General features: G+C 36.1%; 1 protein-coding gene across 3 annotated transcripts in view; it reads right to left on the bottom strand.

Annotated features, from left to right (window-relative positions):
- Window positions 1-24,775, bottom strand: part of HMGCLL1 (3-hydroxy-3-methylglutaryl-CoA lyase like 1) — a gene marked incomplete at its 5' end in the record, with an annotated part of 81,661 nt that overhangs the window by 28,177 nt on the left and 28,709 nt on the right. The window contains 4 exons of one of the 3 annotated variants that reach the window (XM_082305571.1): window positions 3,884-4,072; window positions 8,487-8,550; window positions 21,347-21,495; window positions 23,282-23,377. In XM_082305571.1, coding sequence (XP_082161697.1) covers window positions 3,884-4,072; window positions 8,487-8,550; window positions 21,347-21,495; window positions 23,282-23,377 — 498 coding nt within the window. The remainder of the gene's footprint in view (window positions 1-3,883; window positions 4,073-8,486; window positions 8,551-21,346; window positions 21,496-23,281; window positions 23,378-24,775) is intronic. The other 2 variants (XM_082305572.1, XM_082305573.1) reach the window with 2 other exon arrangements.

Raw genomic sequence — 24,775 nt, 5'->3', positions numbered from 1 at the left:
GTCTTAGCTGGCCTCTAACCACCAGCTGAAGGGGGTCTTGACAGCCCATTACTGCAGGCAAGCTTAACAGCCACAACCAGCAAATCCTGTGTTTGAAAAAAAAAAGGACAAGCTAGGTACTTACGTCTAGGAGACAGTTTTGGGTGGAAAATTCCTCTCACCTAAGGTTTCACATGTAAGCTCATAAGAATCATGGAAAAAGAGAACTTTGAACACAAACTTTTCTCAGTTGCTTAACTTAGGCTCTACCATTTCAGCTTGCTGGCTGTTGTGAACTCTGTTCCTGTAACACAATGATTCTTGTGAACTAATAAACCGTAAACTTCAGCATCTACGTTCAGATTCCTCTCCTGGTTCTGGCACTTAAAACTTAGCCATACCAACAGTGACTGCCTTTGTGTGAATCTAGTCCTTACTACATAAATAAACTGGAGCCACAAAAATATGCAAGTTGGTTAGTCTCTCCAACATGCACCAAAGGGGCTAGAATCTATTTAGTTAAGTAAGTCATGACAGTTTGATTCTTGTTTTCTCTAAGTTAGGATTTGATCCCAGTAGTGTAGAGATCAGATTACATTAATGAATTACAATAGTGATTTGAATTTGATAAAGTTCTATGGGATTACCATTTGATTGTTTCATTCATTGAGGTATCCCTGCTGGTCAAAACTCCTCTTTGCCTCTTCACATATTCTTTCTCATGTTCAGATATGTGCTATGAAAACAGACAAAGCTATTTCTGGCAACTACACAAGCTATGCAAGAAAAGAGTTCTGTATCACTTCCATTAAAAAACTTCCCCTTTCTTACCCATTCTGTACACGCTATGGAAGTCAATTATCAAGGTAACTCAAATCTCCCCAGATCAATGGTCTCCCTTATTGGGGCCTCTCCAGCACAGAAGTTTCCTGACCCATCTTTTTACCCTTCCTTGGAGGTCTGTAACAATTTTCTATAAATGTTTTACTACTTCTTTTAGCTACATTTTGTGTTTGTCACATTAGCTAACCCACATATGTAATTTTACTCAAAATACCACAACTTCTAACTAGATCGCCATATCACTTCCCACTTTCTGAATTTGTAAATTGTATACTCTGATATTTTAATATTAAACCATTTAACCAAGAGCCAGTCATATTTCTACTTTAAATGTTTACTGTTTTGTTCTGAAGCATCACTTCATGTTCCTCACATTTTTACATGGATTCTCTTCATAAAAGAAAGTGAATTTCCTCTCTCTAGCAATGCTTTCTATTTATATTATTCACTTCAACAAGTTAAAAAATTACTTATCCTTTAAAAGTTGGCTAATCTCTCTCCCATCTTTCACTACCTATCCTTTTGCTAAAACAACACACATAAAACTGAATACTAAAATTACAAGACTACTTCCCTGCTAATTTCTTATACAGATACGGCCTGTCAGTTCTAGATGACTTTGGATCGGCCCCAAACAAAAGAAAATATTCTGGGTAGTATAATCCTGCATGGAACAATGCGATCTGTATAAAAAATCACTTACTGAATCACCAGCACCTCTTTCCACTCCTAGGAGATCTCCCACTGAAGCAATGCCTGAATTAGTGTAGAGTGATTTGTGGCTTTCCAGCTGTCATTCATTAATTCTTAGGAAATACAATATACAATACAATAGTACTCAGCCTGAGGTTGTAGTCTGCAACGTCTTAGGAAGAGTGCAACTTGCCTGCTGAATGTTACTTAAAATTGTTTTCAAACAATAACTGTAGCCCATTTTTTCTATAACCCCTCAAACACATTTCACTCCTGATGAAATATTGTGTCGGTCGCACAGACCCATAAAGGAGGAAGGGTAAGGAATTGCGTCTGTGGAGAGTCTGGTCTATGAAACAAATTGATGAGCTGAAGACAAGGGGTTTTACTCCAGTACTTTGCCTTTCGTGTTTCTTTGGCAGAGAGGAAAGCACAGGCAAGCCTGACAGCAGGGGCTAGAAGTGACCTGGGCACTCTGATCCACTGGCTTTGGCACTTTACCATCTGGCTGACCTGTAAAAGTTGCCTTGTTTTAGAAACAGTGTTGCTTAGCTATAATGTACCGCTAGCTGCCTTGTTTCTTTGACCAGAGACAGGAGAGGATGTTGTGACGTACCAGCCCCATTTGAGGATCCAAGAGCCTGGGGACCTACCTTTACAGTGAGCCAAGGAGCTGCTTGCACAAAGCCAGTCAGAGAGACTGTGTAATGCCTGCTTCATCAAGGACTTTTGGCAAAATCTATGACAAGCTCAGCTCAGCCAAAAACACCACACCTTCAGACATGCACTGTAGCAGAACTTGAGTACCTAAGGAAGTTTTCTGGTGGGTCTCAGGCACCCCTGGCTTCCCAGAAATCTGAGAAGGCTGCACAGGGATTTTTTTTAGGTCTATTGCTCTCTTGAATTTACATGTTAATTAGCCTGAACTGCACATTAGGTACCTAAGAGCTTTTTTCCCCTTTAACTCTTACACAGTTGATTTAAGAAGTAAATAAAAAGATAGGAGCAGGAGGTAAACCTGAAACAAGAATCACTTACAACAAATACTGGGGTTAACAAAGCATAGCCAGTGTTTAGTAGGCACCATGACAGCAATTATTTTAAGGAAGGATTTGAAAAACAATGCTTCAAGTATTTTTATGGTGAACTCCTCCCATGCTCAGGGGTTTTCATGCTTTTAGCTATTACATCTGCAACTGAAGCTAACTGTGAAATTAGCAATTGATTTATCCCATGGTACATACACACACATTCGCAACAGTACAAGTGAGTAAGGGTCAATAGTGAACACTGTGAGTAAAAGTTAGAACCTTTTTTACCAGATTCTGTCATTCAGTATTTAATCAAATACCTGCAGAGATTCCCATATTGAAACATTTCCCTGTTCCTTCTTGTTGCTTGTATCACTAATACTGTTAACACACTGCTGTTATTTCTAAACAACCTACTATGAGCTCTGCCAAAATAACAAGTCAGGACAAAGGAAAGTTGACCTTAAAAATGGCTGCCTGAATTGCAAGGAAGCAAAAGATGCTATTAAGTATAAAATCGAACAATAAAGGCCTACAATTTGTAAACAGCTTTTGATTCTGTAACATTTAGTAAAAATAGGTCGACTTAGGAATGCATGTACACATTAAGATATTTTTCAAGATTGTATCTTTACCAAAACTACATTAGAACTTGTAGTCCGTTTCTTGTCTTGTGCCCTATTCTTAAAAATATATAAACACAAAGGGAAAAATATCTCTTATGGAAATTAACTGTTTCTGATTATTTAGCCACAGATTTGAAAGAAGACTAAATAGGATATAAAGTTGTTGCTACTCTTATTTAGAAGGCATAATTGATACAAACAAAAAAGCATACTGAAGGCATGTTAACAGTGATAAAATTATCTAGATCACTCTGTGTACATAATTACCAATAATTTAGATTTATCCATCTGAAATCAAGATGTAATTATGCATTATTCTATTTTATATTTAGACACCTCTGTAAAATAGTAATTTTAGTTTAGTGAACAATGAACATGCAGATGTTCCTAAGTAGAATCTGAGACATCAGAAAAAAAATATATTTTATCTTCCTCATTCATCCGAAATCAATGGAATATAATAATCTCCACTGTTAGTGATTTTGTACGGAATTGAAGGTAATAAGTAGATAAGAATTGAAATTTTCTTGCAAAAGCAACAGCAGTAATATCTGTAGACAATCTGATGTGTGAGCAATACTTTCTGAAAGTTTAGTAAGTGCCTCCTTCCTTTTCTAGTAATTTCTTTAAGGCTGAAATTTTTTAAAATTCTGCATTTGAATTAAACTAAGACTACTACTATCATATCTATAAAATGAGAACCTGAGTTACCTGCATGGCTGTGAGGATATTGGCTAACGCCTGGCCATACGTGTCATGACAGTGAACAGCAAGAGCACTCAGAGGAATTTCTTTCATAACAGCTTCCAACATTCTTTTCATACTTCCAGGAGTCCCCACACCAATTGTGTCCCCCAGAGAGATTTCATAACAGCCCATACTGTACAGCCGCTTGGATACCTGATTAGAAACAGAGAAACATGAAAAGGTTAAGATCAAAGAATATAAAATAGGGTCAAGAACATACATTAAAAAGGACACACTTCTGCACAGGTTTCAGGTTTTGACCCACCGAGGTGGACCTGTGTATCAGAAACCCTCTATTCATCCTTGAAAACTGTTACCCAAGAAGAATATCCCATAGAACCTCATATTTTAAATTTATAGTTCTGCTTCTGTACATGGAATAACCAACCAAGCCAAATCCATCAAAAAATTGCTTTTTGACTGTCCCGCAGAATCCAAATAAGCAAGATTTTACATTATGAATTAAGTTTCTGTCAAGCCCTTTCCCAACATTTTCCTCTCTCTGGGGATTTCCCAGCTGTTTGGTTTTCTCCGTGTACTTTCCAGCTTACAAGTTGTGCAGGGTAAAGACCTGCCCTTTTGTTTGCTTATTACACGGAGCCAAGCACATGGCTGAACTAGGACAATAAATAATTAACAAGAAGCCTGATTTTGCTTTCTCTTGGCACTGAAAACATCAATGAAAACTGAAGTTTTAACATGTTGTAGCTAATATGAATTTTGCTTGCTTTTCATGAAATCAAACATTAAAATACTAACAAAGCAAAACTGTAACTTAATTAACATCCTAGTCCTTAAGTTTTAAAATTTTTCTTAATACCAAACAAAATCCTATACAAATAGTTCTTAGTTTTGTAAGTAGAGCCCTAAATGTTTCTAGAATTACGTTTTTGAGTTCTTTGTACGAGTAAGAGATTTGAGATCTGGCTTCATAATATTTGTATGGAGACATACACTTGGAAGCACAAAATTAGGTTTGCACCAAAAATATTGCTTTAGAAATTGAATGTAAGATCTTTCCATCTTAGTTTTGTTGAAATTATTTGGAAGGTGTTTCACCTTATTTTCAGTTGCTGAGTACGTTTGTCCCCTTTAGCATTCCCCACTGTGTATCAGCAATCCCGAAAGGCCACTCCGCTGGAACAGAATCCCAGTCTGGAAATTAACTGTTTAGAAATGAAAAAATACAACCCTTTTCCAAGACATCTTCAGTTGCACTGCACTCTGCTGTTAAAGCAATTCCAGGACTTCATCAGTGGGATTGCTGTGAATATGTCTGAGGAAGCTGACAAAGTGCTGCACCAGCAGTCTCGGAAGTGCCGGATTAATATTGCTGTTCGCTTAATTCAAAGAACAGCTGAAAAAGAACTTCAAGTAGTCTGAATTGTTCTGCTTAAAGCTTGGAAGTGCTATGACTGTTGCAAAGGTAGTAAAATTCTTTGTGCTTTAAAGTCAAAGAGCCCCTGGTTTGCATCAACATAAATTCAATATACACTTTACGAAAGGGATATTCACCAGATTGCAAAAAAGATTCTATCTTGCAGCATATTTTTATATCATCAACACAGGGCAGGTGTTTTAACTGGACTACCGTTGTAAGGAAAAAAAGAGATCATCTGCAGTTAGTGGTAGATTACCTCTAGTTAATCCCCAAACTTCCATTTTTGTTTAAGATGAGGGCAGAAGCAGCAGACTGCATTTTTTTCTCATGTTCTTTTTCATTCATGATTCAAAGTTTTTCTAGATGAGCATTTTAGTGATGACAAAGAGACTATATAAACTGCTAGAAATCATGTTGCATTCACTTCTTTCCCATGCTCAGTCCTTAGGTCTTTCAGCTTCTGAAAATAAAGTTCTGAAAGATGAAAGAAGAGGAGGGGGAACTCTGCTAACAAGCTGAGCATCATCACTGACTTGTCACGATCTAACCTTAAAGTGACCCTTAAAAAGAGACCTATATTTAATTTCAAGAAGAATGTGCATGCTTGGAAGCTGTTTTTCATATTGGATTTTCTATCCTACCATAGTAGGAGGCAGCCCATTATAGTTTTGTAAGTTTTCAATGTGGATCTTTGGGAGGAGGGTGGGGGAGAAGAGAACACACTGTTTTGTCAGTGTAATCAGAATGTGAGTACGAGCTTGCAGCTTGGTTGATTGAACAGGGTTGTGTTCTGCACCACTGAGCAGTTTTACTATGCATGAGTCTTGCGCTACTCCCCTTGGGAGCACTGACCTGACACCAAGCATTGATCAAAATGGGAGTTGGTGACCCAACACTGCAACCCCTCAGGCATGTGAACAATCCTACTGCTGGAAATAATACTTAAAACTATACTCTTAAACTGAATACAAAAGGTCATAATCGAGTTACAGATTATTTTAAGCAAGTAACAACATAAAAACACACTGCAGCCCTAGTGCTGTAAGGGAAACTTTGTAATAATCCAACAGCATTCAAATAAGAATAGGCACATTTTCTGTAGCCTGATCAGCCTGTATGCTGGATAATACTTATATGAATTCACCGCTCTAGATTAAAAGGAAGCTAAGGAGAGAAAGAAGCAGGCAGAAAGATAAAAACAGCCAAGTATATGACTGGAAGACAATGGATAACACAACTGGCTTCGAGGATGTTATACAGTGCTTCCAACAACTTTCAAGCCTTACTTGCCTAAGGTTGAAATTCACAAACCACAGGATGATAAATGGTTAAACAGTACCTCCATTTCAAGAAAAAGCAGAGTGATAAAAAAGGACTATGCAGTTTATCTTAATAGATGAGAATTTTTTTTTTTAAATAAAGAACCATATGGATGTACCAGATGGTTTCTAGAAGTCTGAAGGCATCTGAAGTTTGCACTCACTAGGTAACTATGTGTAAAACAGTTATGTACCTAGTAAGCCAGAAATGCATGTAGTCTGGTTAATGAGCCACCTCTCCTAATTGGTTTTGCTTCAGTTGTTAAAAAAAAAAATAATTGGTCACTGTCATTGACTGCAGAAGAAACAGTCTAAACCTTTTAGTCATAGCTGCTGATTGCAATGCATAGTCAAGAGAGTCACACACTCCCATCCCCAGAAAGACGATAACCAGAGAGGCAGCTCTCTGAAAGGTTTAGCAACATGGCCAGTAATTTTGATAATCCTGATTCAGCAAAGGATGAGCGAATGTGTTTATGTAAAATCCATTAACAGCTAATCAGATGCTTCTATATAAACATCAGTGCTTGCTGAATCAGGGCCTCAATAACTTTAATGAGGCAGCTTTTATTCTTAAACACATACACAATGGTGTACAGGTAGACAAGAAGACACTTATTAGGATGAAGATGGAAAATAAAATATCTGCGTGAGTGAAAGTTTGCAGGTTTGGAGCATTAAGTAGCACTCCCACTGGCAAACTGAAAAGGAGCTCTTCTGTGCAAGGAGAGCCGTTAAAAAACAAGCAACACATGGAAAGAAGCCTGTTGGGGAACATGATATTGCAGTAAGCAATTTACCAACAGCACAGCTGAATCTGTCATCACCGCTCTAACTAAAGCTGTGTCACTTCTAACTTTCACTTCATATTAAACCCAATTAATTTAGAAATACTGAGTACTTTCCAATTTGATGAATATATGTGGCTGCTGTGGGAGAAGTATTATCACAAGTTCCATCTGGAATGTATGCTAGAAGAAGATGCAGGAGAACAGGACCTGGAAGCCACACACGCAGAACACAATATATCAGACAAATGTTGACTAGCTGCTAGTGGTTTGGAGATTCTGCTAGATCACCAAAAGCAGGTGACTAAGTGTAACAGAGAAGACAAGTCTTTCTCCAGGAGGAAGGCCAGTGTGTTCTGCCTTGTGCCTCTTGAATTCTCTCCACTTTCTCCTCTACTGCTGATTTCAGCTTTCATGCCCTCTTTGCTTTCCTGCAAAATTTAACACTTGTGTTTCATTCATCTCTTTCTCTGCTGGAAAAAAAAGGCTGGACTAAGACATCATCCTTCTTCTCCTTTATCCTAAGTGGGAAAAGGGGGTGGGGAGGGAAGGTGCAGCTTATTCCACCATAGCAGCAGAGCAAGTAGCAGGAAATCATGTTGGGGATGCGTTTTGGTTCATGTGTCAATCACATGACACTCGCCAGAAGCACAAGGTTGTAGCAGTGGCTCTAGTGGCTGACAGCACAGTATGCTTATAACAGCATAAAACGGATTTCAAAGCAGATCCCCTTTGCAAGAGGTTCTGCTGCAAATCGTCTCGTACAACATGGTCCACTGACATACGTCCTGGAGTCTATTTCCTTAAGCATTTTCTTACCTTCTCGTTGGAGGAAATAGCACATAATATTTTTCCTCATGACTGATAACAATCAAAACATACCATTTTCCTTAGATTTGACTGCATATGGTTGAGTGAGGTTATGCACCCAGTTTTAGTATTAACTATGTTTTGTGTTTGTTTTCCTTAAATTTTATCCATTAAAGATCTTTTTAGGATTAAGTAGAGAACATTACTTATAGACATTTTAAAATGTATTTTTGATTCATTAAAAAGGCATGCCAGAAGTTCACTCTTACTTCTGCCACTTTAGCTGGTATGATGTTTCCTTCATATGGGCATCCCAATGCACATGACACATACCTACAATAAAAAGAACACACAAAGATACTTCTGTTTTATGTATGCGTATCTATATCCATCCACGTTACATAAAAAAAGGTTAAATATAATTTTGAATATTTAAGCCAGTCAATGTAGAATAAATATTTAAATGAAAAGTTAAAATTACATCAGATGAAAATAGCAGGTTTATCAATTTTCTTTTTAAATCACAGAACAGAGATTTATAGCTTTATTTATGCTCAATGTATGTCACAAGCTGTAAAGGACTGGCAATGCAGCCAAGCTAACGCTACTGCAAGAGACTTGAATTTTTCTTGGTATTTTCTTCTGAAGTTGTAAGAGCCAGCTCAAGTTTTGCCTTGCCTGGCCCATACAGGGTATTCAGAGGAAGATATTATTTTCTTCCTTGTGCCAGCTATGCAGATCATAGAGAGCAACACATGGACACAAGCAACTTACAACAACCCCACCATCTCATAAATCATTAGAACTGTGGTGAATGGGGTAGCTTTCACCCTCTGTCTCTGTACTGGCATTTCTGTCCCAGTGCCCCAGAAGAATTATTGCTCCATTGGAAGCTGTAGTTTAGGTATCTCTTGGGACAAGAAGAAATTGAGAATCCAGACTGTGTCTCTCGGCAGCTATCGGCTCCATAAAACACAAAAATTGAAAGCCACAACCAAGCCTCCACAGTCTTAATGCTGTGTTAGTGTAGAATTTGGTTTAAATTTCTTTTTTTTTAATGGCAATTAAGAGCCATGAAATTCCAATTAAACTTCTAATTGTTTATCTTAAATTGATTAGGAATAGGATTAAACTAACCAGAAACAGCCATTCAAAATCAAAATAAGTGTGGCTGTAGAGAGATTTACAACAGATTCAGAGGCAGGCAGAGCCCCAGTCCCAGTGGGAGGTTGCTCAACTGCTTAATAGAAGAACAAGAGCCTTCATCGATTCCCCACCATTCCCTTTCCCTCAACACTGAAGGATATAACGTAAAATTATACACTGTATAATGCAAACGTGATTGAACAGATGCCAGTTTGTAGGTAGTCAAGGTCCATAGGGTAAAAGACTAATTGTTTCTTTGCAGTTGAAGGAGAAACCGATTGATAGAACATGAAATTAGGATGAGTAACAGGCAAAAACAAACTGGGAAAAAAATGTCAACATTTTAATATGTAGAACATATTCCATCCCTTATATGAAGGTACGGTGTTGGCACACTGGAAGTAGCAGTAAGAATGAAGAAAACCTTGTACCTAAAAAGAACTTGATTAGCCCTGACAAAGAAATGGAAATGGATTTTGTTTCCACGAAAGTGGTTGGGTCCATTACATTCTGCTCATAATTTTAGTCCAGATGCCTAGTAGGCATGATTTCAATTATCTGTATGTCATTATGAAAACCAGGTTTTTGAAACTTGGCCATAGACTTCATTAAATATCACCCCCAATTTAGATGTCACTGTTTAAGTTTCAAAGTTCTAAATTTTCTTATCTACATTAAATATAAAAAAAAGTAGCTACTGTTAACAGTTAAATACTGCCCTGCTTTTCAGTGACCCATAACTCAAAAACAATTCAGGATAGTTTCCTTAATTTTTTTCATGTATACACAGTTTTTCAAATGAAACCAAGCATGAAAAACTTCAGACCCAAAGGACTGCTTTCTACATAATACCACAGTGCCTAGAGCTAATGAATACACACTTGTACTGAAATTATTTTGCAACATCAGCCACAGCACTTACGATGAAGTGAGCAAGAACAGTACTAAATACAAAGTAAATGCAAGACATACAGTACATATGTGCACATGTTCCCTTTAATTACATATATCTTTACATGTTCCTAATGGTTACATATGTTAGATCAAGAAGACGTGCATTTGGTAGTGATAATGTGGCATGAATGACATCTGGAATGGAGTAGGGCAAACAAAAGTAAAAGCAGGCCAAAAGGTATCTAGAGAACAAGGGAATACTCCCTGTGGTTCACACCAGCGAGCAGAAACTCGCCTGAGCTCACATAATTCAGCTGGGCCTGCTGGGGTATGAAAGTATGTGGTGGCCTGAGGAATCTGCCTACTACAGTGTACAAATCTGTTTGAGATTATGAACTCTCTGCATGCTTACACCATTGTAACTAGACTGATATTTTAAACAACAAAAATATAATAGATATAATCTATTTGGGCATCCGATATTCAATATTAAACTAGAGAAAATAGGGATTACTGAAAGAACTTGAGAGGTAAAGAACTACAATAGAAATGGGACTCAGTTGATGGCAATGACAAAGAAAGTGAAATGCTTAAATGAGGCTGCAAAAGAGTAAAATGCACTCCAAACACGTATCAGAATAAGCATTTTTAATAGAGGACATAAAATATTAATTCCATTTGACATGGTATTGCTATATTCTTACTGGAAATAAGAGATAAAATTTGAGTCATCTGTAGAAAAAGTAATGCAAGCTGGAACAGATGCAGGCAAGGGCTGAGTAGAGCTAGCAGGGGTACAGAGAGCCTAGCATACGAAAGGAGAAAATATGCATGTCTGTGTGAAAGAGGGAAGACAATCACGTGTCTGGTCTGAGCATCTGCCAAGACATCTAGAGTTAAGGCAGCACTAGGTGGGATGCTTTGTAATTGTATTTGTGTGGTTCCAAATTAATAAGCTTAAGTGAGAGGAAATAGGTTTCAATGGGAAAATAGATCTGTTATCTACAGATACATTTGACTGTTACATTTTCTTTTTTATGTAGGAAATAACCCATAAGGCATTACAAGCACAAGAGAATCCAGCCAAAGCAGAGCCCGAAGGCCTCCAGCCATAACTCTCCAAAATGGGAGACAACTTTGAAGAACATGCTGAAGAACTCCTCAGAAAGAAGAAAATTAACATGACAGAGCCACAGAAAGCAACAAAAGACACAGGTTTAAAGAAGAGTCTGGTCAACTGCAGCGAACACTACTGACAAGTCAAGAAGAATGAGGACAGACTACTGTTTCTGAGATCTTGTCATCAGGGAGTTTGGTGAGAGCTATTGTAGTTGCAAGCAAGGAACAGAAGCCAAAGTGTAGGAGTTACAGGAGGGAATCACAGAAGAGGGTCTCCAGACAGTAATTATAAACAGCGCCTTCAATGAGCTTAGGAATGAAGAAGAGATAGGCGATGAGATATGATATGAAGAACCAAGTAGGGTCAAAGGTGCAATTTTTAAGAGGCAAATACTTGCTTATATGGCAGTGGGAAAGAGCCAGAGGACAGTGAGAGGTTAAGAAGAGAATAAGGGAGGGGAGAAATAAGAGGAAGAACAGAACACGAGGTCACTGGGGCAAGTGGAAGGGGTACAGATGGAAAGTAGACAAGAAACTCCTGCTGCTCTGACAGTGGAGGAGGAAGAGAAAGGATTAGGGGAGGGGAGGGAGAAGAGAGTGACAGAAGGAAGAGCATACTGTATTTTTCCTTAGGAGAAAAAGCAAGATCCTACGTGAAGAAAAGCAGCAGAGGGAAAAAGAGGGAAGAGTTTGAGCAATGAGCTACAGAGGCAACTGGGATTTAATTTGGGGATTCAATTAAGTTGGAGAATACAGCTGTTTTCTAAAAAGATGGCAGGACTGAAAGAAAAAAAGACTTTATAATGAAAAAGACTGTCTTGGTCTCAGGATATTCACCAGAGACACTCCACAGTATGAGAGCAGAAGCAAATATCTGGGAGTTCACAAAGCAGACTCTGCAATGGAAGTGTTTAATCCTAAGTATGTGCTTAAATCTTTGCTGAATCAAGGCCAGACATTTTAGTAGCTTAACTATGTCTTTAGCATGCAATCAAGAAAAGAGCCCACGAAACCAGAGGTGGAAAGAAGGACCTACAATAAGTGAACGTATCTATACTGCTGCTTTAGGAACACATGGGTAAACGCTGTTTTGCTCAGTCAGGTTCTGTGAAATCAGAATTCCTCCCTTTAATAAAAAGTGATAAAAAGAAGCTCTCTACTTGTTTCACCTGGCAGAGTTTACCCAGTCTCTTGCCTGTTCTGCAGATTTCACTGCAGGTGAGTATCATTTGGTTTTTCTCCGGAATTGTTTTCTATGCATATAAAAACAATTAAAAAAATAAACCCCAACAACTTTACTCTGTAATATTTTGGACAAAAAAGCTGAACAGCCTCTGGGGATGGGGAGGGAGAAGGAAGAGGAAGAGAGTTTTCAATTTCTTCCAGTAAGCCAAAACCAAGTTGCAATGTTCCACAAATGGTACAGACAGTATAAGGTCCCCACGATCAAGGTCACTAGGAATGGTGATAATCACCACACCAGCTCAATGACTGTGAAGTGCAGGATATAAAACCACAAACAGGGTAAATGAGCAAACTTTTCATAACCAAAGTGTGTTAAAAGGAAAATGAATCCAAGCAGAAACTGAACTCCATGTTGTAATCAGCCCTTTGTCAGCTTGTTTCAGCAAGAGTTCCAGAGCCAGATCCACAGCTGCTACCACAGCTGGAAGCACGGAGCCTCCTGAGAAGCCAGTTGCAGACTCAGATGCTGCTGTTTCCTGTTTATTATTATAGTGTAAGTTCGCATATAATTTACCATGTTCACTGCAGATGTATTTATTTTTATTGGATGTTCGTGCTAAAATGTATATGCCTATCATTTGGTGAATTCATAATATTAAGGTTGATATATTCTGTCTCTTTGCAAAGGAAGCCATTTGTTAAAAACAGGCAATCTTTACTGTAAGGAGAGGGGAAATACAAAGAAGAGAGGAGGGAAAGGAGATTCTTCCAGAAACAGAATCTCCAAGCCAAGCCCAAAATGTGTAAATAAGGCCAGGATTGTTTTTCCACATTTGATTTAAAAAAAAAAAGAAACAACCTCTCCATGTATTTAGTGCCCAGTTGCGAGTAATATATATGCTATTCAAAGTGAATCCTATAGTAATAATATGTTATTATTTTTAGAATGCCCAGAAAACACTGTTAAATTGTGAACTATGTTCTAGAAAATAACTTATTCTCTAAAAACAGAACAAAACAGTTACTATAATGAAGGGCCACTTAACCACTTAACTTTTAATAACTATATCGAATTATCCATGGAGCAATCAGTAACATACTAGCAAATGCATTGTATTGTTACCTTATGATTTCATACTAACATTTCAAGTCTGATTTTACGCTACCCTTTAAGAAGAAACAGGGATCATTTTTACTTCCCACAAGTATCCTTTTTTTTTTTAAAAAAAAGGCAGCTCTTCTGGCCTACTAATAATATTTTACCCATTTTTTTGTGCCTGCAGATAGAAAAGTTGGTATAAAGTTATTCTTAACGAAAATGTCTCCTCTTACACAGTGCAGTCATTCAGTATGATAAGAGTTAGTGCAATGGCTCCTACATCCTTTTCTTAACCTGTCCCCAGTACAGACAAATGCACCAAGTCCCCGCATCCCAGCAATCTCTGGCTTCTCAAACTTCTCCAGGGGACTGTGACCAGCTCGCCTAATACTGGGTAACCCTGTAGCTTTGTTTACCATTCGCATACTAAAATGTCTTGCTTCCAAGTCTATTAAATGTTCTTCTACATTTTGTTGTTCCCATAATCTCAACTATAGGCTCATTTATAGTGAAATGAAGGTGTTAAATTGGTTTTACTATCTAAAGAAGTGATAATGGTATAAATCACCCTATTATCAACATAATTGTGACTATGCTAAACTATACAGTGTAGTCTAAAAATGGGGGTTTAAATCAATGCGAAAAAACATGTGTACTCCAGCCCTAAATATTCCAGAGTAACAGATAATGTGAGTTCAAAGCTTCTGTCTATATTCATAAAACATATGCAGCTTTAAACTGTATTGATTTGTGCAAAACTGAATTGTTGCAGTTTATCTCATCGTACTTCTAATTAGGTACATAAAATACAGTATTGTAAGGCCATCCAAATATCTTGAATTAAGGTATTTAAGATGAACTGTAATAAAAGAAAAAAAAAGCATTATTGAACTGAATTATAAAGATCAGATTGTCTTGATAATCAGAAGTTTCAGATTCAGGATGTTTCTTCGGAATTACTTGTTATAAAGTATATTAAAATAAAACTGATGTGTTCTTCCACATTTTTTCAAAATAAATCCAAATATCACTTACACAAGATAAAGATAACTAAAATCAATTGTTTCTCTTTAAGTTTCCACTATTTTGTGTCTTACCTTGTGTATTAGCATCAAGTAAAACCTTTACTATAACATAATATAAAAGGTAATAATAATAATATTGCATAAAATCGTTTGTTTGTATCTATTTGTCATAGCAAAAAATATTGCTATATTTCAAGAATATCAACGAGTATTTGAATTCTATACCAACACAGATGTAAGCCAAATATTGATACATTTCAATATGCTTTTATGTATTGTGAACTTCACCATATAGGACTATAAACAAAGGAATTACATACACCCGTTTAGAATTAATGTGTGATTACATACGCTTTAATTTATGAAGCAGCAGCTTTGTAAGGAAATGCTTCTAGAGTTACTTTACAGCAAACATTTGCATCTGTTTTTCTAACACTGAACCTCTAAACATTTGCATACACATTCACATTTGCACATGCAAATAGTCCAAATGGCCTCAAAAGGGCTATTCACATGAAAATTTTTCAGGACTGGGACATAAATACAGCTTTTAATTGCTGGTCATGCAGAAGTGTTTTTTAGTAGAGAAAAAAAAATTACAACCTTTCAGCTCTTATATTCCCAGTGAATTTTTTTAGGACTAAGACAGTCCTATACAGAACTGAAGGTTTCAGAGGGAGATAGTCTGACTTTATTTCACTGTCACAGGACACAAAGTAGGTAGTGAAGTACCATTTGTGGAAAAGGGGGAAACCAAGTCCCTACTTCCTTACCGTTCTATTGTACTACTTGCAATTTATTTCTGTCTTTTTAAATTTTGGAATACATTAACTCGGAAGTATCTAGCTTAATCAGAATTTACTTAACATTTTCTTGATATGTACATTAAAAATACATTTAAATTAAAGCACAATCCAAGTGACTACTTGAAATTACCATTTGCCACAGTTTTTCATCAATACTGGCTGCTAGGCTTCATTTTTAATCACTGAAAAAGATGTGATGTTTTTAATAGTACCTGAATTATGCAGTAAAAGAGGCAACTCTAAAAACAGCAGTATTTTGTGTCATTTCACATGCGAAATATGTATAATAGTAATTAGCTGACCACACAGTTTATAACTGATTTGGTTCAGTGTCTTCACAGAATGTGTCCCAGATGTTATTGTAAAGTTTTAATGCATGTACAAAATAATAAAAATAAAAACTCCTTTATGACGCTAATAAATAGTCCAACTTCTAAGACCATACGCAAGATTTCAATTCTTCATAAATATTTGAAGTAATTTAGTAAACATTTAGAAAACTGTGTACTGTGCTACAGATTTAAAATGTGACAGCTGACAACACAAATTTTCTGGATGATGATCGAGTCAATGTTAGTGCAGCTGTAGCAACAGTAAGACATGCAAAAGCTTAAAGTTTAGTTTCAACTGTTTGAGTGCATTTTTCATAAGATTCAAGGATTGCCAATGATTTATGCTCACTACATAAATTCTAAATTGCCAGTAAAAATAGGAAATAAAATTTGAATGCCTTAAAATTATTTTTGGAAGTATTTTTCAACTGCACAAATAAGGAGTTAGGGCAAGGCACTAAATTATCCATTTCCTGCAAATAAATAACACTTTAAACAATAATAGTGCTTTAGAAAGGAAACAATCTCTGTACTGAAATTAATATAAATACAATTTATGCATATTAATATTTTTATTACCTAAGTAATTCAAGCAAAATATTTAGCCTACAAAATTCATATGAGAAGCCAAAATGTGTAGTCCTGGGAGCTTGCTTGAGCAAAGGCTGCAGGTTTTGGCAGGTGATTAAAAACGAAACATTGATTCTCTGTGCACAGAGTACAAGTCTTTGTCCATATAGTCCACAGCTTCATTTTGTGTTACCTTGCAGCATAAAGCCTATTAATAAATTTCTTATATCTATTGTAATTTACATAAATTACAAGGTGCTAATCCTTAGCCTACGCACAGGTAGGATGGGATTCATCTGTTCTAACTTCTGATATCAAAGATAATCATCTACAGCCTATGCCTTAGATAGTCATCTATAGGATGACTAGCATAGAACAGGACCCAAGCTCCTTTGCAAGCAAAAGGATGGATCATCCGGATAGTGGTTCATCTTATCCTAAGGCAGGTCCTTTAAAAAGCACATACGATAAAACATAGCCTGAAGGCTGCCTACTTCCCGCTAGTAACTACAAGCAGATTTAGGATGACAAGCTCAGACTTGTTGTGTGGTCGTGCTCAGATTTGCCTCATGTTACAACAATAGTTGTAAACAATATATAATTATTTTCGGTAAATAGAAGCCACACAACAAAATAAAACCTGAAACTAGTCTTCTCCTTGAAATTAAATAACAACCAGTCAAACCATGAGCACCAATTCTAAATATTGAATGTCAACTGATGAATTATGTAACATCCCATCCTTTTGTTTCCAAAATGCTGAGTTTGAGGTCATTCAACAGAAACTCCCAAATTTCAGTTTCTGAAACTGTCAGTTTCTGGCCCTGCTTGACTTGTCTATGTGATACTTACAGATCAGGATATAAAACATAAAGAACACAGCATAAAGAACAACTTGCCACAAAGCCTTGACTGTCTCAGCATTTAGACAATTTTGCATGGAACTGGGATACAAAAATGCCATTTATTTTATCTGTCACTAAAAGCGGCTTCTTTAGTAGCAACTAAATATGGGATCAAAAATCAAGATCATAAATCACAGGCTTTAATAGCTAATTCTTTTTTGATTGTTTTATGTCTAGGAAAAAGTCACTGTGATTGCACTGAATACTTCTATGAAATCTCTGTTTAAGTTTTACTTTCTGATTATCTTTTCCACACCTTTTTTCATTGAGGAAGAGAAGCCCTCTGTTTTATATCATTAAATAAAATGTAAAACTCCACAAGTCTTCTAAATGTACCACAATATTTGGGAACTAATGAACTACTTCCACTCAAGTCCTAATGAATTCCCTGTAGTAGTGCAGGCTTTTGTTGGGTGTTAGTACCAGAGAAAATTATGGTTTAGTCTCCTAGAATTAAGTTGGAAATGACAGTCTGCTTCCATAACCTTCGCCCTCACAAGCAGCTGAAATGTTGTAACCAGATTTGTTTACTTCCTGGATTTAGCATTCAAAACTGATGCTCCTTCTTTATGGGTATTTTTTTAATTTTTTAACTAACTAAAACTTTTAAGACCACCTTCTAGAGCTTTGTTCAAGTGCTAAGAGATCTACCATTAAAAAAAAGTCCTTCTGAATTCTGCATTTCTATGTTCATGCTCCTGCTATTATTCTTCTGGTCTTCAGAATTCTACTCAACAAAAGACAGCACACTGGAGCTTAAAAGAAAGTACTGAGGTAGATGGACACTAAACAATCCTAGTTTTTTTTACTTCTGAGCAATCATTCTGTCTCAATACTTCCTCCAGATTCCTGTAACTCTGCAACCCATGCAGAGTGCATCTGAATGAGTATGAACATGCAGGAGCAAGACTCAATGTATCACAATACTTCGTAATTATTCTCTTGAAAACATATTTGTCTAGACTCTGATCCATAGCAACATTTTATTTCTCATTAATTACTATTTTGCCACCTCAAAATCTCCGTGGGAGGTATTTTTTAGAAGTGCACTCAAAGTCCAAACGGATTGTGTTAACCAGTTCTCTTCTAACTCACTAGCATGCTCAAAACTTTCTTTTCAATATTTTCATATACTGAAATCCATGTTCAATGGATGTTTTAGATACTCCGAATTATTACCTCAGTTAGGTATTTTTGTTATGAAATAAGGCCCCATATTCTGCAATTTAGATTCTCAGCAGATTTTTAGCAGATTAGCTACTTTATTATTGAGTTATATTAGATCTCCCTGGAAAAATACCAGACGATCCTCTCCTAAAATTCCAGCATCTTATCTCCTGATGCCTCAACCTCTGTTTTTCACTGGATAAATTAGTTCCCAAGCTAATATCCTGTGATGAAGACAGCTGTAACATAAACATAAATGTAGTTTCTCTTCAATATACTTATCCTCTCTAATCGCATTCTTTACTTGGTTATAATCCCACAAATCGAATGATTCTGCCAATGGCTTCCTACTTCTGAATGATGTACTTTTCTTAGACCTGTAAGCCTAAGGAAGAAAGCTATAGCGGGAGTGAACTTACATCACTTTCATTCATGACTTCGAATCTGTTCACTTTGTAGCATCTCTGATATTAAGCAGGCCACTGTTGAAGCGTTGTGTAACACATTGCACCTGGCATGACAGACTCAATAAAATTGTCCTGCATGTACTGTGTGAAGTTTGCCTAGGTTTGCATAGGGAAGTGAAATTACAGATCTTTGTACTGGATACACAATGTAAGCACTTTTAAAACATAATCCGATTGTATTTTCTCTGAGTTCAATTATCTCATTTCTCTTCATCTCTGTACTGCCATTTTTTCTGTTTGCTTCATTACCTGGTTCTTGATACCCCTCTCTTTGTATCTCCTTGCTTTGTTTTCCTTCTTTTTATTCTTAATTATTACAAAACTCCTTTTTTTTTTGTGCTCTGCTTCTGTTTGACCCTTTTCTGCCTCTTACTTCTTCCTCTCTGTACATGCCTTCTCATCCTGCTGCTTTCTCATTTTTTTCTGCTGTGTGCAGAAGAAAAACTGCCACACACAGTACATCAGATACTAGACAATAAATGTATGGGAATGTTGTAGAATCCTATCAAGGGAGTCATTTTCATCACATCACTGTATCGGTGCCAGAATAACTGCTACTGGTGTATTACAAATGCCTTAGACATACAATCTGTGGAAAAAAAAAGCAGCAGGTTGCCACTTTCTTAAACATGTGAAAACTAGTGCGCAGAAGGTAAGTTAACATTTTAAGCTCCAACGTCAATCTAGAGTACACCACAGGGGCTTCTTCATCACCTGCAGTTTACGTCTTCTGGACGGGTTGTAAAGTCCATTTGTTGACACCCACAGCTATCCAAAAACATATACAATGCATAAGCTTTGAGGATCCCCTTGATGTTTGGTTGCCTCTATTGTGCCATTTGGTTGAATTTTGTTAGTGAAATACAGGAATATGAAACTGAAAATATTGCCTAGACATCTGAGAAAATCAGAAAACAAAAGTTTTGTGTAAACATGTTCACCAGTGCCTAACATTTGTTGCCATACACATGCTGTCTTTTCTGAATTGACTGTTTATTCCCTTATTCGCACCTATCTGGGACCTAAAATTCAGGCATCCCTGAGCTCAGACCTCCTGGAGAACTCAAATTGCTAGTTATGTTCTCAGCTCAGAATTTAGTTCCAGAAATATGTGGCAAACAGTGGTGGTAAAGACCTTTTAAACAAACAGACCTCTTATAAGAGAAGTTGCTCAGGAAGGCAAACCCTGACCCTACCTGACAGATTAGCAGCTAGGCAGAGTATTTAAATTCTGGTACAAGTTACTGTTTCTTAATACAGTTAAAGTTCTTACTTCTCTATTCAATGATTTTTGATCTGAAACATATAAATAGGCTAGGTTACAAGGACCCAAGCTATCTTTGGTTGGATGTGTGTGTGTTAAAATCCTTGGGTTGGACAAGATGACCTCCAGAGGTCCCTCTCAACCTAAACCATTCTGTTATTCTGTGATCCTCCGAGGCTGAGGTGTAACTAGAAGTCTAGTTCTTCTCAAAGCAAATGCTCAAACTACCACACTACTGTGCAAAAAGTGAGCAGTAGCATTACCTCATCACTATTTCTGGAGGATAGAGAGATCCTAGTATCTATTCCCAGATTTTCAAGCACTTAGTCTCTGAGGTATCTACCTCTATCTATTTTCAAGTCTACTTATTTTCTGAGCATGATGTAGTTTGTATTACTAGTAATCCTCAATGAATCTCACTGTTGAGTTTCTCCTTGAACCTACGTAAGCCTTTTTGCATTCACAAGGACTTTCGCAAATAATCTTAGATAAGTAGCTCTGTGTAATGCAAAAGAAAATGGAAATGAAAAAGAAAGACTGTTCAAGGGCAAGTATCATTCAGGATTATTTCAAGTTTAAAAGAAGGTACTCTAGAGAAAGATAAATACTGGACAATTCCAGAGTTTCATGCACGAGAGACTCCAAGCACTTCAATGCCTGGAGTTTTCAGAATAACTTATATCGAGAATACTTTTTTTCTTAGGAGTAAATTTGTTCTATCACTTTTATACCTTGATTCGACAGTGTATGAAGTGATATATTATCAATGCTACAATAATATAAAAGTATGCAGGGTATTTTTTAAGGTGCAGACAACAGTGTTATGAGTTCTGAGCAGCACAAAATAAATTTTATTCGGTCATCTGTGATGATAAAAATGAATTTGTATAATAAAATGGGTATGTTTATACACACGGCTTATTTTTTTTCAATTTCCAGAGAAAACTAGTCACTATTAGCAGTTAAAAAATGTAGAGCAAAATTACTAAATATATTCAATCTTTAAAAAAAAAAAAATCAAAATAAAGACTATTATTTCAATTCATCTAAAATGTAAAAATTTGGTAGTATACTTTTCTACTGGTACAAAAAAAAACCCTGTAACAGCAACTCCAATAACTCTGTATTACTTAAGAATCTTTATATTTACCCACGCACTGGAATATTCATATTCCTTGCAGATTTAGCAACTTCTTCAAATTTTTCTATGCTTTCTTCAATTGAACAATTAATATTCATTTTGCTAAATGATTCAGATGCTGCACCAAATACTGAGACTTCTGTAGCCCCTGCTGCAATCTGAAAAATACATTTCAAAAAAACAGAATCATAAGACTGTATTAAAAGATTAGATTAAGCATTTAATTCTGTACAACAATCTAGAATTTTAAAGTACTTTATATCATCCATATCTAAAACATAATTTTCATTCCAATTTTTTTTAAATCTATTGAGTAAAAACAGATTGAATCAAACTTTGAGTTTGTTCACTATGGCATATTTCCTTCCTCTTCTAAGCAATTAGGTAAACATATTTTTAAAGTGATAAATGATAAAGGTATTAAGATGTAGGAAATCATATGAGCCAACTATGAAAATAACAATGATCGATACTTTTATTCATTTTTCAGAAAAGGAAAAGATCATATAACAACGCTGAAATATCCATCCGCTGTACAAAGCCTATTCCTCATGAATGCCAGGAAGTCATTCTCATGTTTAGGAAAGCTCTGTGCCTGCATGTGCCTGGAGCAGCAACAAAAACCAACAGGAATTTCCTTGTTAGAGCCAACTCTAGGACTGGTCTTGGTGTCGTAGTCAACAGGGATAATATGGAAAATGTGTACATCAGAGTCTGCTGAGAAAAAGTCTCAGAGCAAATACCAGTCTAGAAAATGCGTAAATGTGGCGACTTCACTGAAGGGGCAACTAGCCTGAGCTTGTACTCAGTACCTCAGTACTCAGTAAATCAACTAACATGAGGCAAACTAGAATGCTGAAAGCCAAATGATAGAAGAAGAAAACATTTAACCTTAGGAGAATAGCTAATTAATTAATTCTCACTTTCCAGTGAGGTTAATACTCTTGTTCTATGAAAAAGAATGAAGCCTTTCCTCTTCTCTCTGCTTCTGCAGGATAATGTCTAAGCTTCAGCAACCCTTACAGGAACAAATATCCTTTCAAATAGAGGGAAGAAAAAAAAAATAGCAGCAAGAAAGAACTCAGCAATAACCTACAACTATTTTTGAATTGTTTTCCTTTAATTATATCACTAAATACGGTATAGAGATATAGCAGATTTAATTAAACTCATACAAGCTACCATTGCAGACAAATTTGTGCTACTGTAAATCTGACTATTGATAGTTAACACGCTTATGTGCAGGATTCTGTTTTAACAGGGATTTCAGATGCAGTATAGAAACTGAATCATAGACTACACCACAAATGTCCATCAAGCAGTATGCTTTCCAAATACAGCTTGTCCTATATCAAGACAAAAGCACAGAAGCATGAAAAATTTTCAGAAAACAAAAAAGTGTAAAGATTTGACTATCAATGTGTATGTTTTAAGAAGACTGAACTGGTCCATTTTCACAATTCCAAACACTTCGAGTCTATAATTTTGAATATTTATTGTGTATGAACTAAAAAAATTTAAACTTTCGAACTCTGCCAAAATGAAATGCAGAATTTAAGAAATCTAATACATTCCTATAAAGCATTTTCATTTAATTGACTCTTTCCTCATTCTTCTTCACTACTTTCCAACAAGAAGACACTATTCAGAAACTTTTCTAGGGCCAACGAGTCAAAGAAGGAGAAGGAATTGTCTTTCTCTTTATACACAAGGATCATTTATAGGAACTTGCAAAGCCTGTTTGATCAATACTTTCATTAAAATACAAATATATAGAGCTTAACATCACTCTGTGAATTTGCCCATTTTTCACAATGAAAACTGAGAGTTTTTAATTAGCTCTAACAGGACAGGTTATATGACATTAAATAGTTTGTGGTACTGAACTGAAAGTGTCTGAAACATGAAAGAGTAATTGTGGACATCTTCTATGAAGACACTTACAGCAGAATGAAAACCTTGAAGATTAGGGGTGAGAACAGGATATTGGACTCCAGGATGCCGCTCAATGCCCCTCATTACTTCTTTGTGATCTGCCATCTGAAATACATAAATAATTTGTATTGATCATCAGTTACTTTCTGATTTTATATAGCTAAGCAGAAATTGTCTTAGACTGTGTTTTTGCCTTCATTAGGTATAGAGTTCATACAAAAAGTGTAACAACAAAGAGGTTAAACTGATATTGTACAAGCACTCTTTTTTTGGATTTCTTAACTTTTGAGTATTTGAGTTGCAAGCTTTCCAGTTCTATACGAATATAGAATTGGGGCTAAGATTTCTATGGTGTTTCTTTTTGTGTGTATCTGTAAAAACATAAATTGCATCATAAATTGACAGACTTTTGATCATGCTGATCATCACCTGTTATTGCAACTTTAAACTTACCTCAATGGACTCAATAGGTGGAATTAACAGAATAACTGACATTATAAAACCATCTGAATCTTGAAAACTTCAGCACTCTCATAAATGCAACTTCACAATCTTAAGCATAAGTGCACCTGAATTACTCAACACTGTAATCAGCATATTTGAAAAGACTGATCACAAGTCTATCCTTAAAAATATAGCAAAATCCAGTTCTCTGCATAGTGTAACATTTTAATATACTTAGAATTTTCTTTCAAAAGAAGAAAATACTTCTTTATTATAGCAAAGGTCAAAGGCCATTACTTTATTCAAGCATTTCTTTTCCTTATCTCCTCTCACAAAAGAAACTGCTTTTTTAAGATATTCTTACACTTTTCTTACTCAAGATTAAATACACTCCATGTACTAATCAAGAAGATGAATCTAAGACTTTCATGTAATAAACTGTAGATTATTTAGACAAGCACATTTTCTTGAAAGAAGTGGAGGAAAAATGAGTTTATTTTTTAATGGTGTGCATGCCTGAAAACAATACCGTTAATAAAATATATCCCTCATATTTCATGCCTTACAGATTTTGAGTTTTAAGAAATGAATAGTGTATTTTAAATGCTTTTTAAATCAGCTCACATAAAAGCAAATCTTCCAAGCAAACAATATTAAATTGGATTTCTGATTCTTTCCACACTGATGAAAAGTCATTTGAGGAGTACTGTATGAAAAGATATATGAACTACAAAGCTTTCGTTACTCCTTATTTTCAACAGATTGATAGCTTTGCAGTACCACAATTCTAAATATGTGATATTAAATTATACCAGATTATTAAGTAACAATACTACTGGCAACCTGGAATCTTCCTGGCACTGGTTTCCTACTATGAAAATGAATGGATTAAAAATATCAGAAAAATGCATGTATGCCTTCTCAAATGTGAGCCCAACATGTATCTATAAGGAAGTGGATATATGATACGAAAAGTGCCTTATAGCCAGACACAACTCATTTCTCATCAGGAAACAAGCAATGGCGCAAAGCAATTTTTTCTAATTGCTTCTACACAAA

The sequence above is a fragment of the Platalea leucorodia genome (assembly GCF_965183815.1).
Source record: "Platalea leucorodia genome assembly, chromosome: 3".
Classification (NCBI taxonomy): Eukaryota; Metazoa; Chordata; class Aves; order Pelecaniformes; family Threskiornithidae; genus Platalea; species Platalea leucorodia.
The sequence above is the reverse complement of the archived record's forward strand: the minus strand, read 5'-3'. Positions and strand labels throughout refer to the sequence as shown.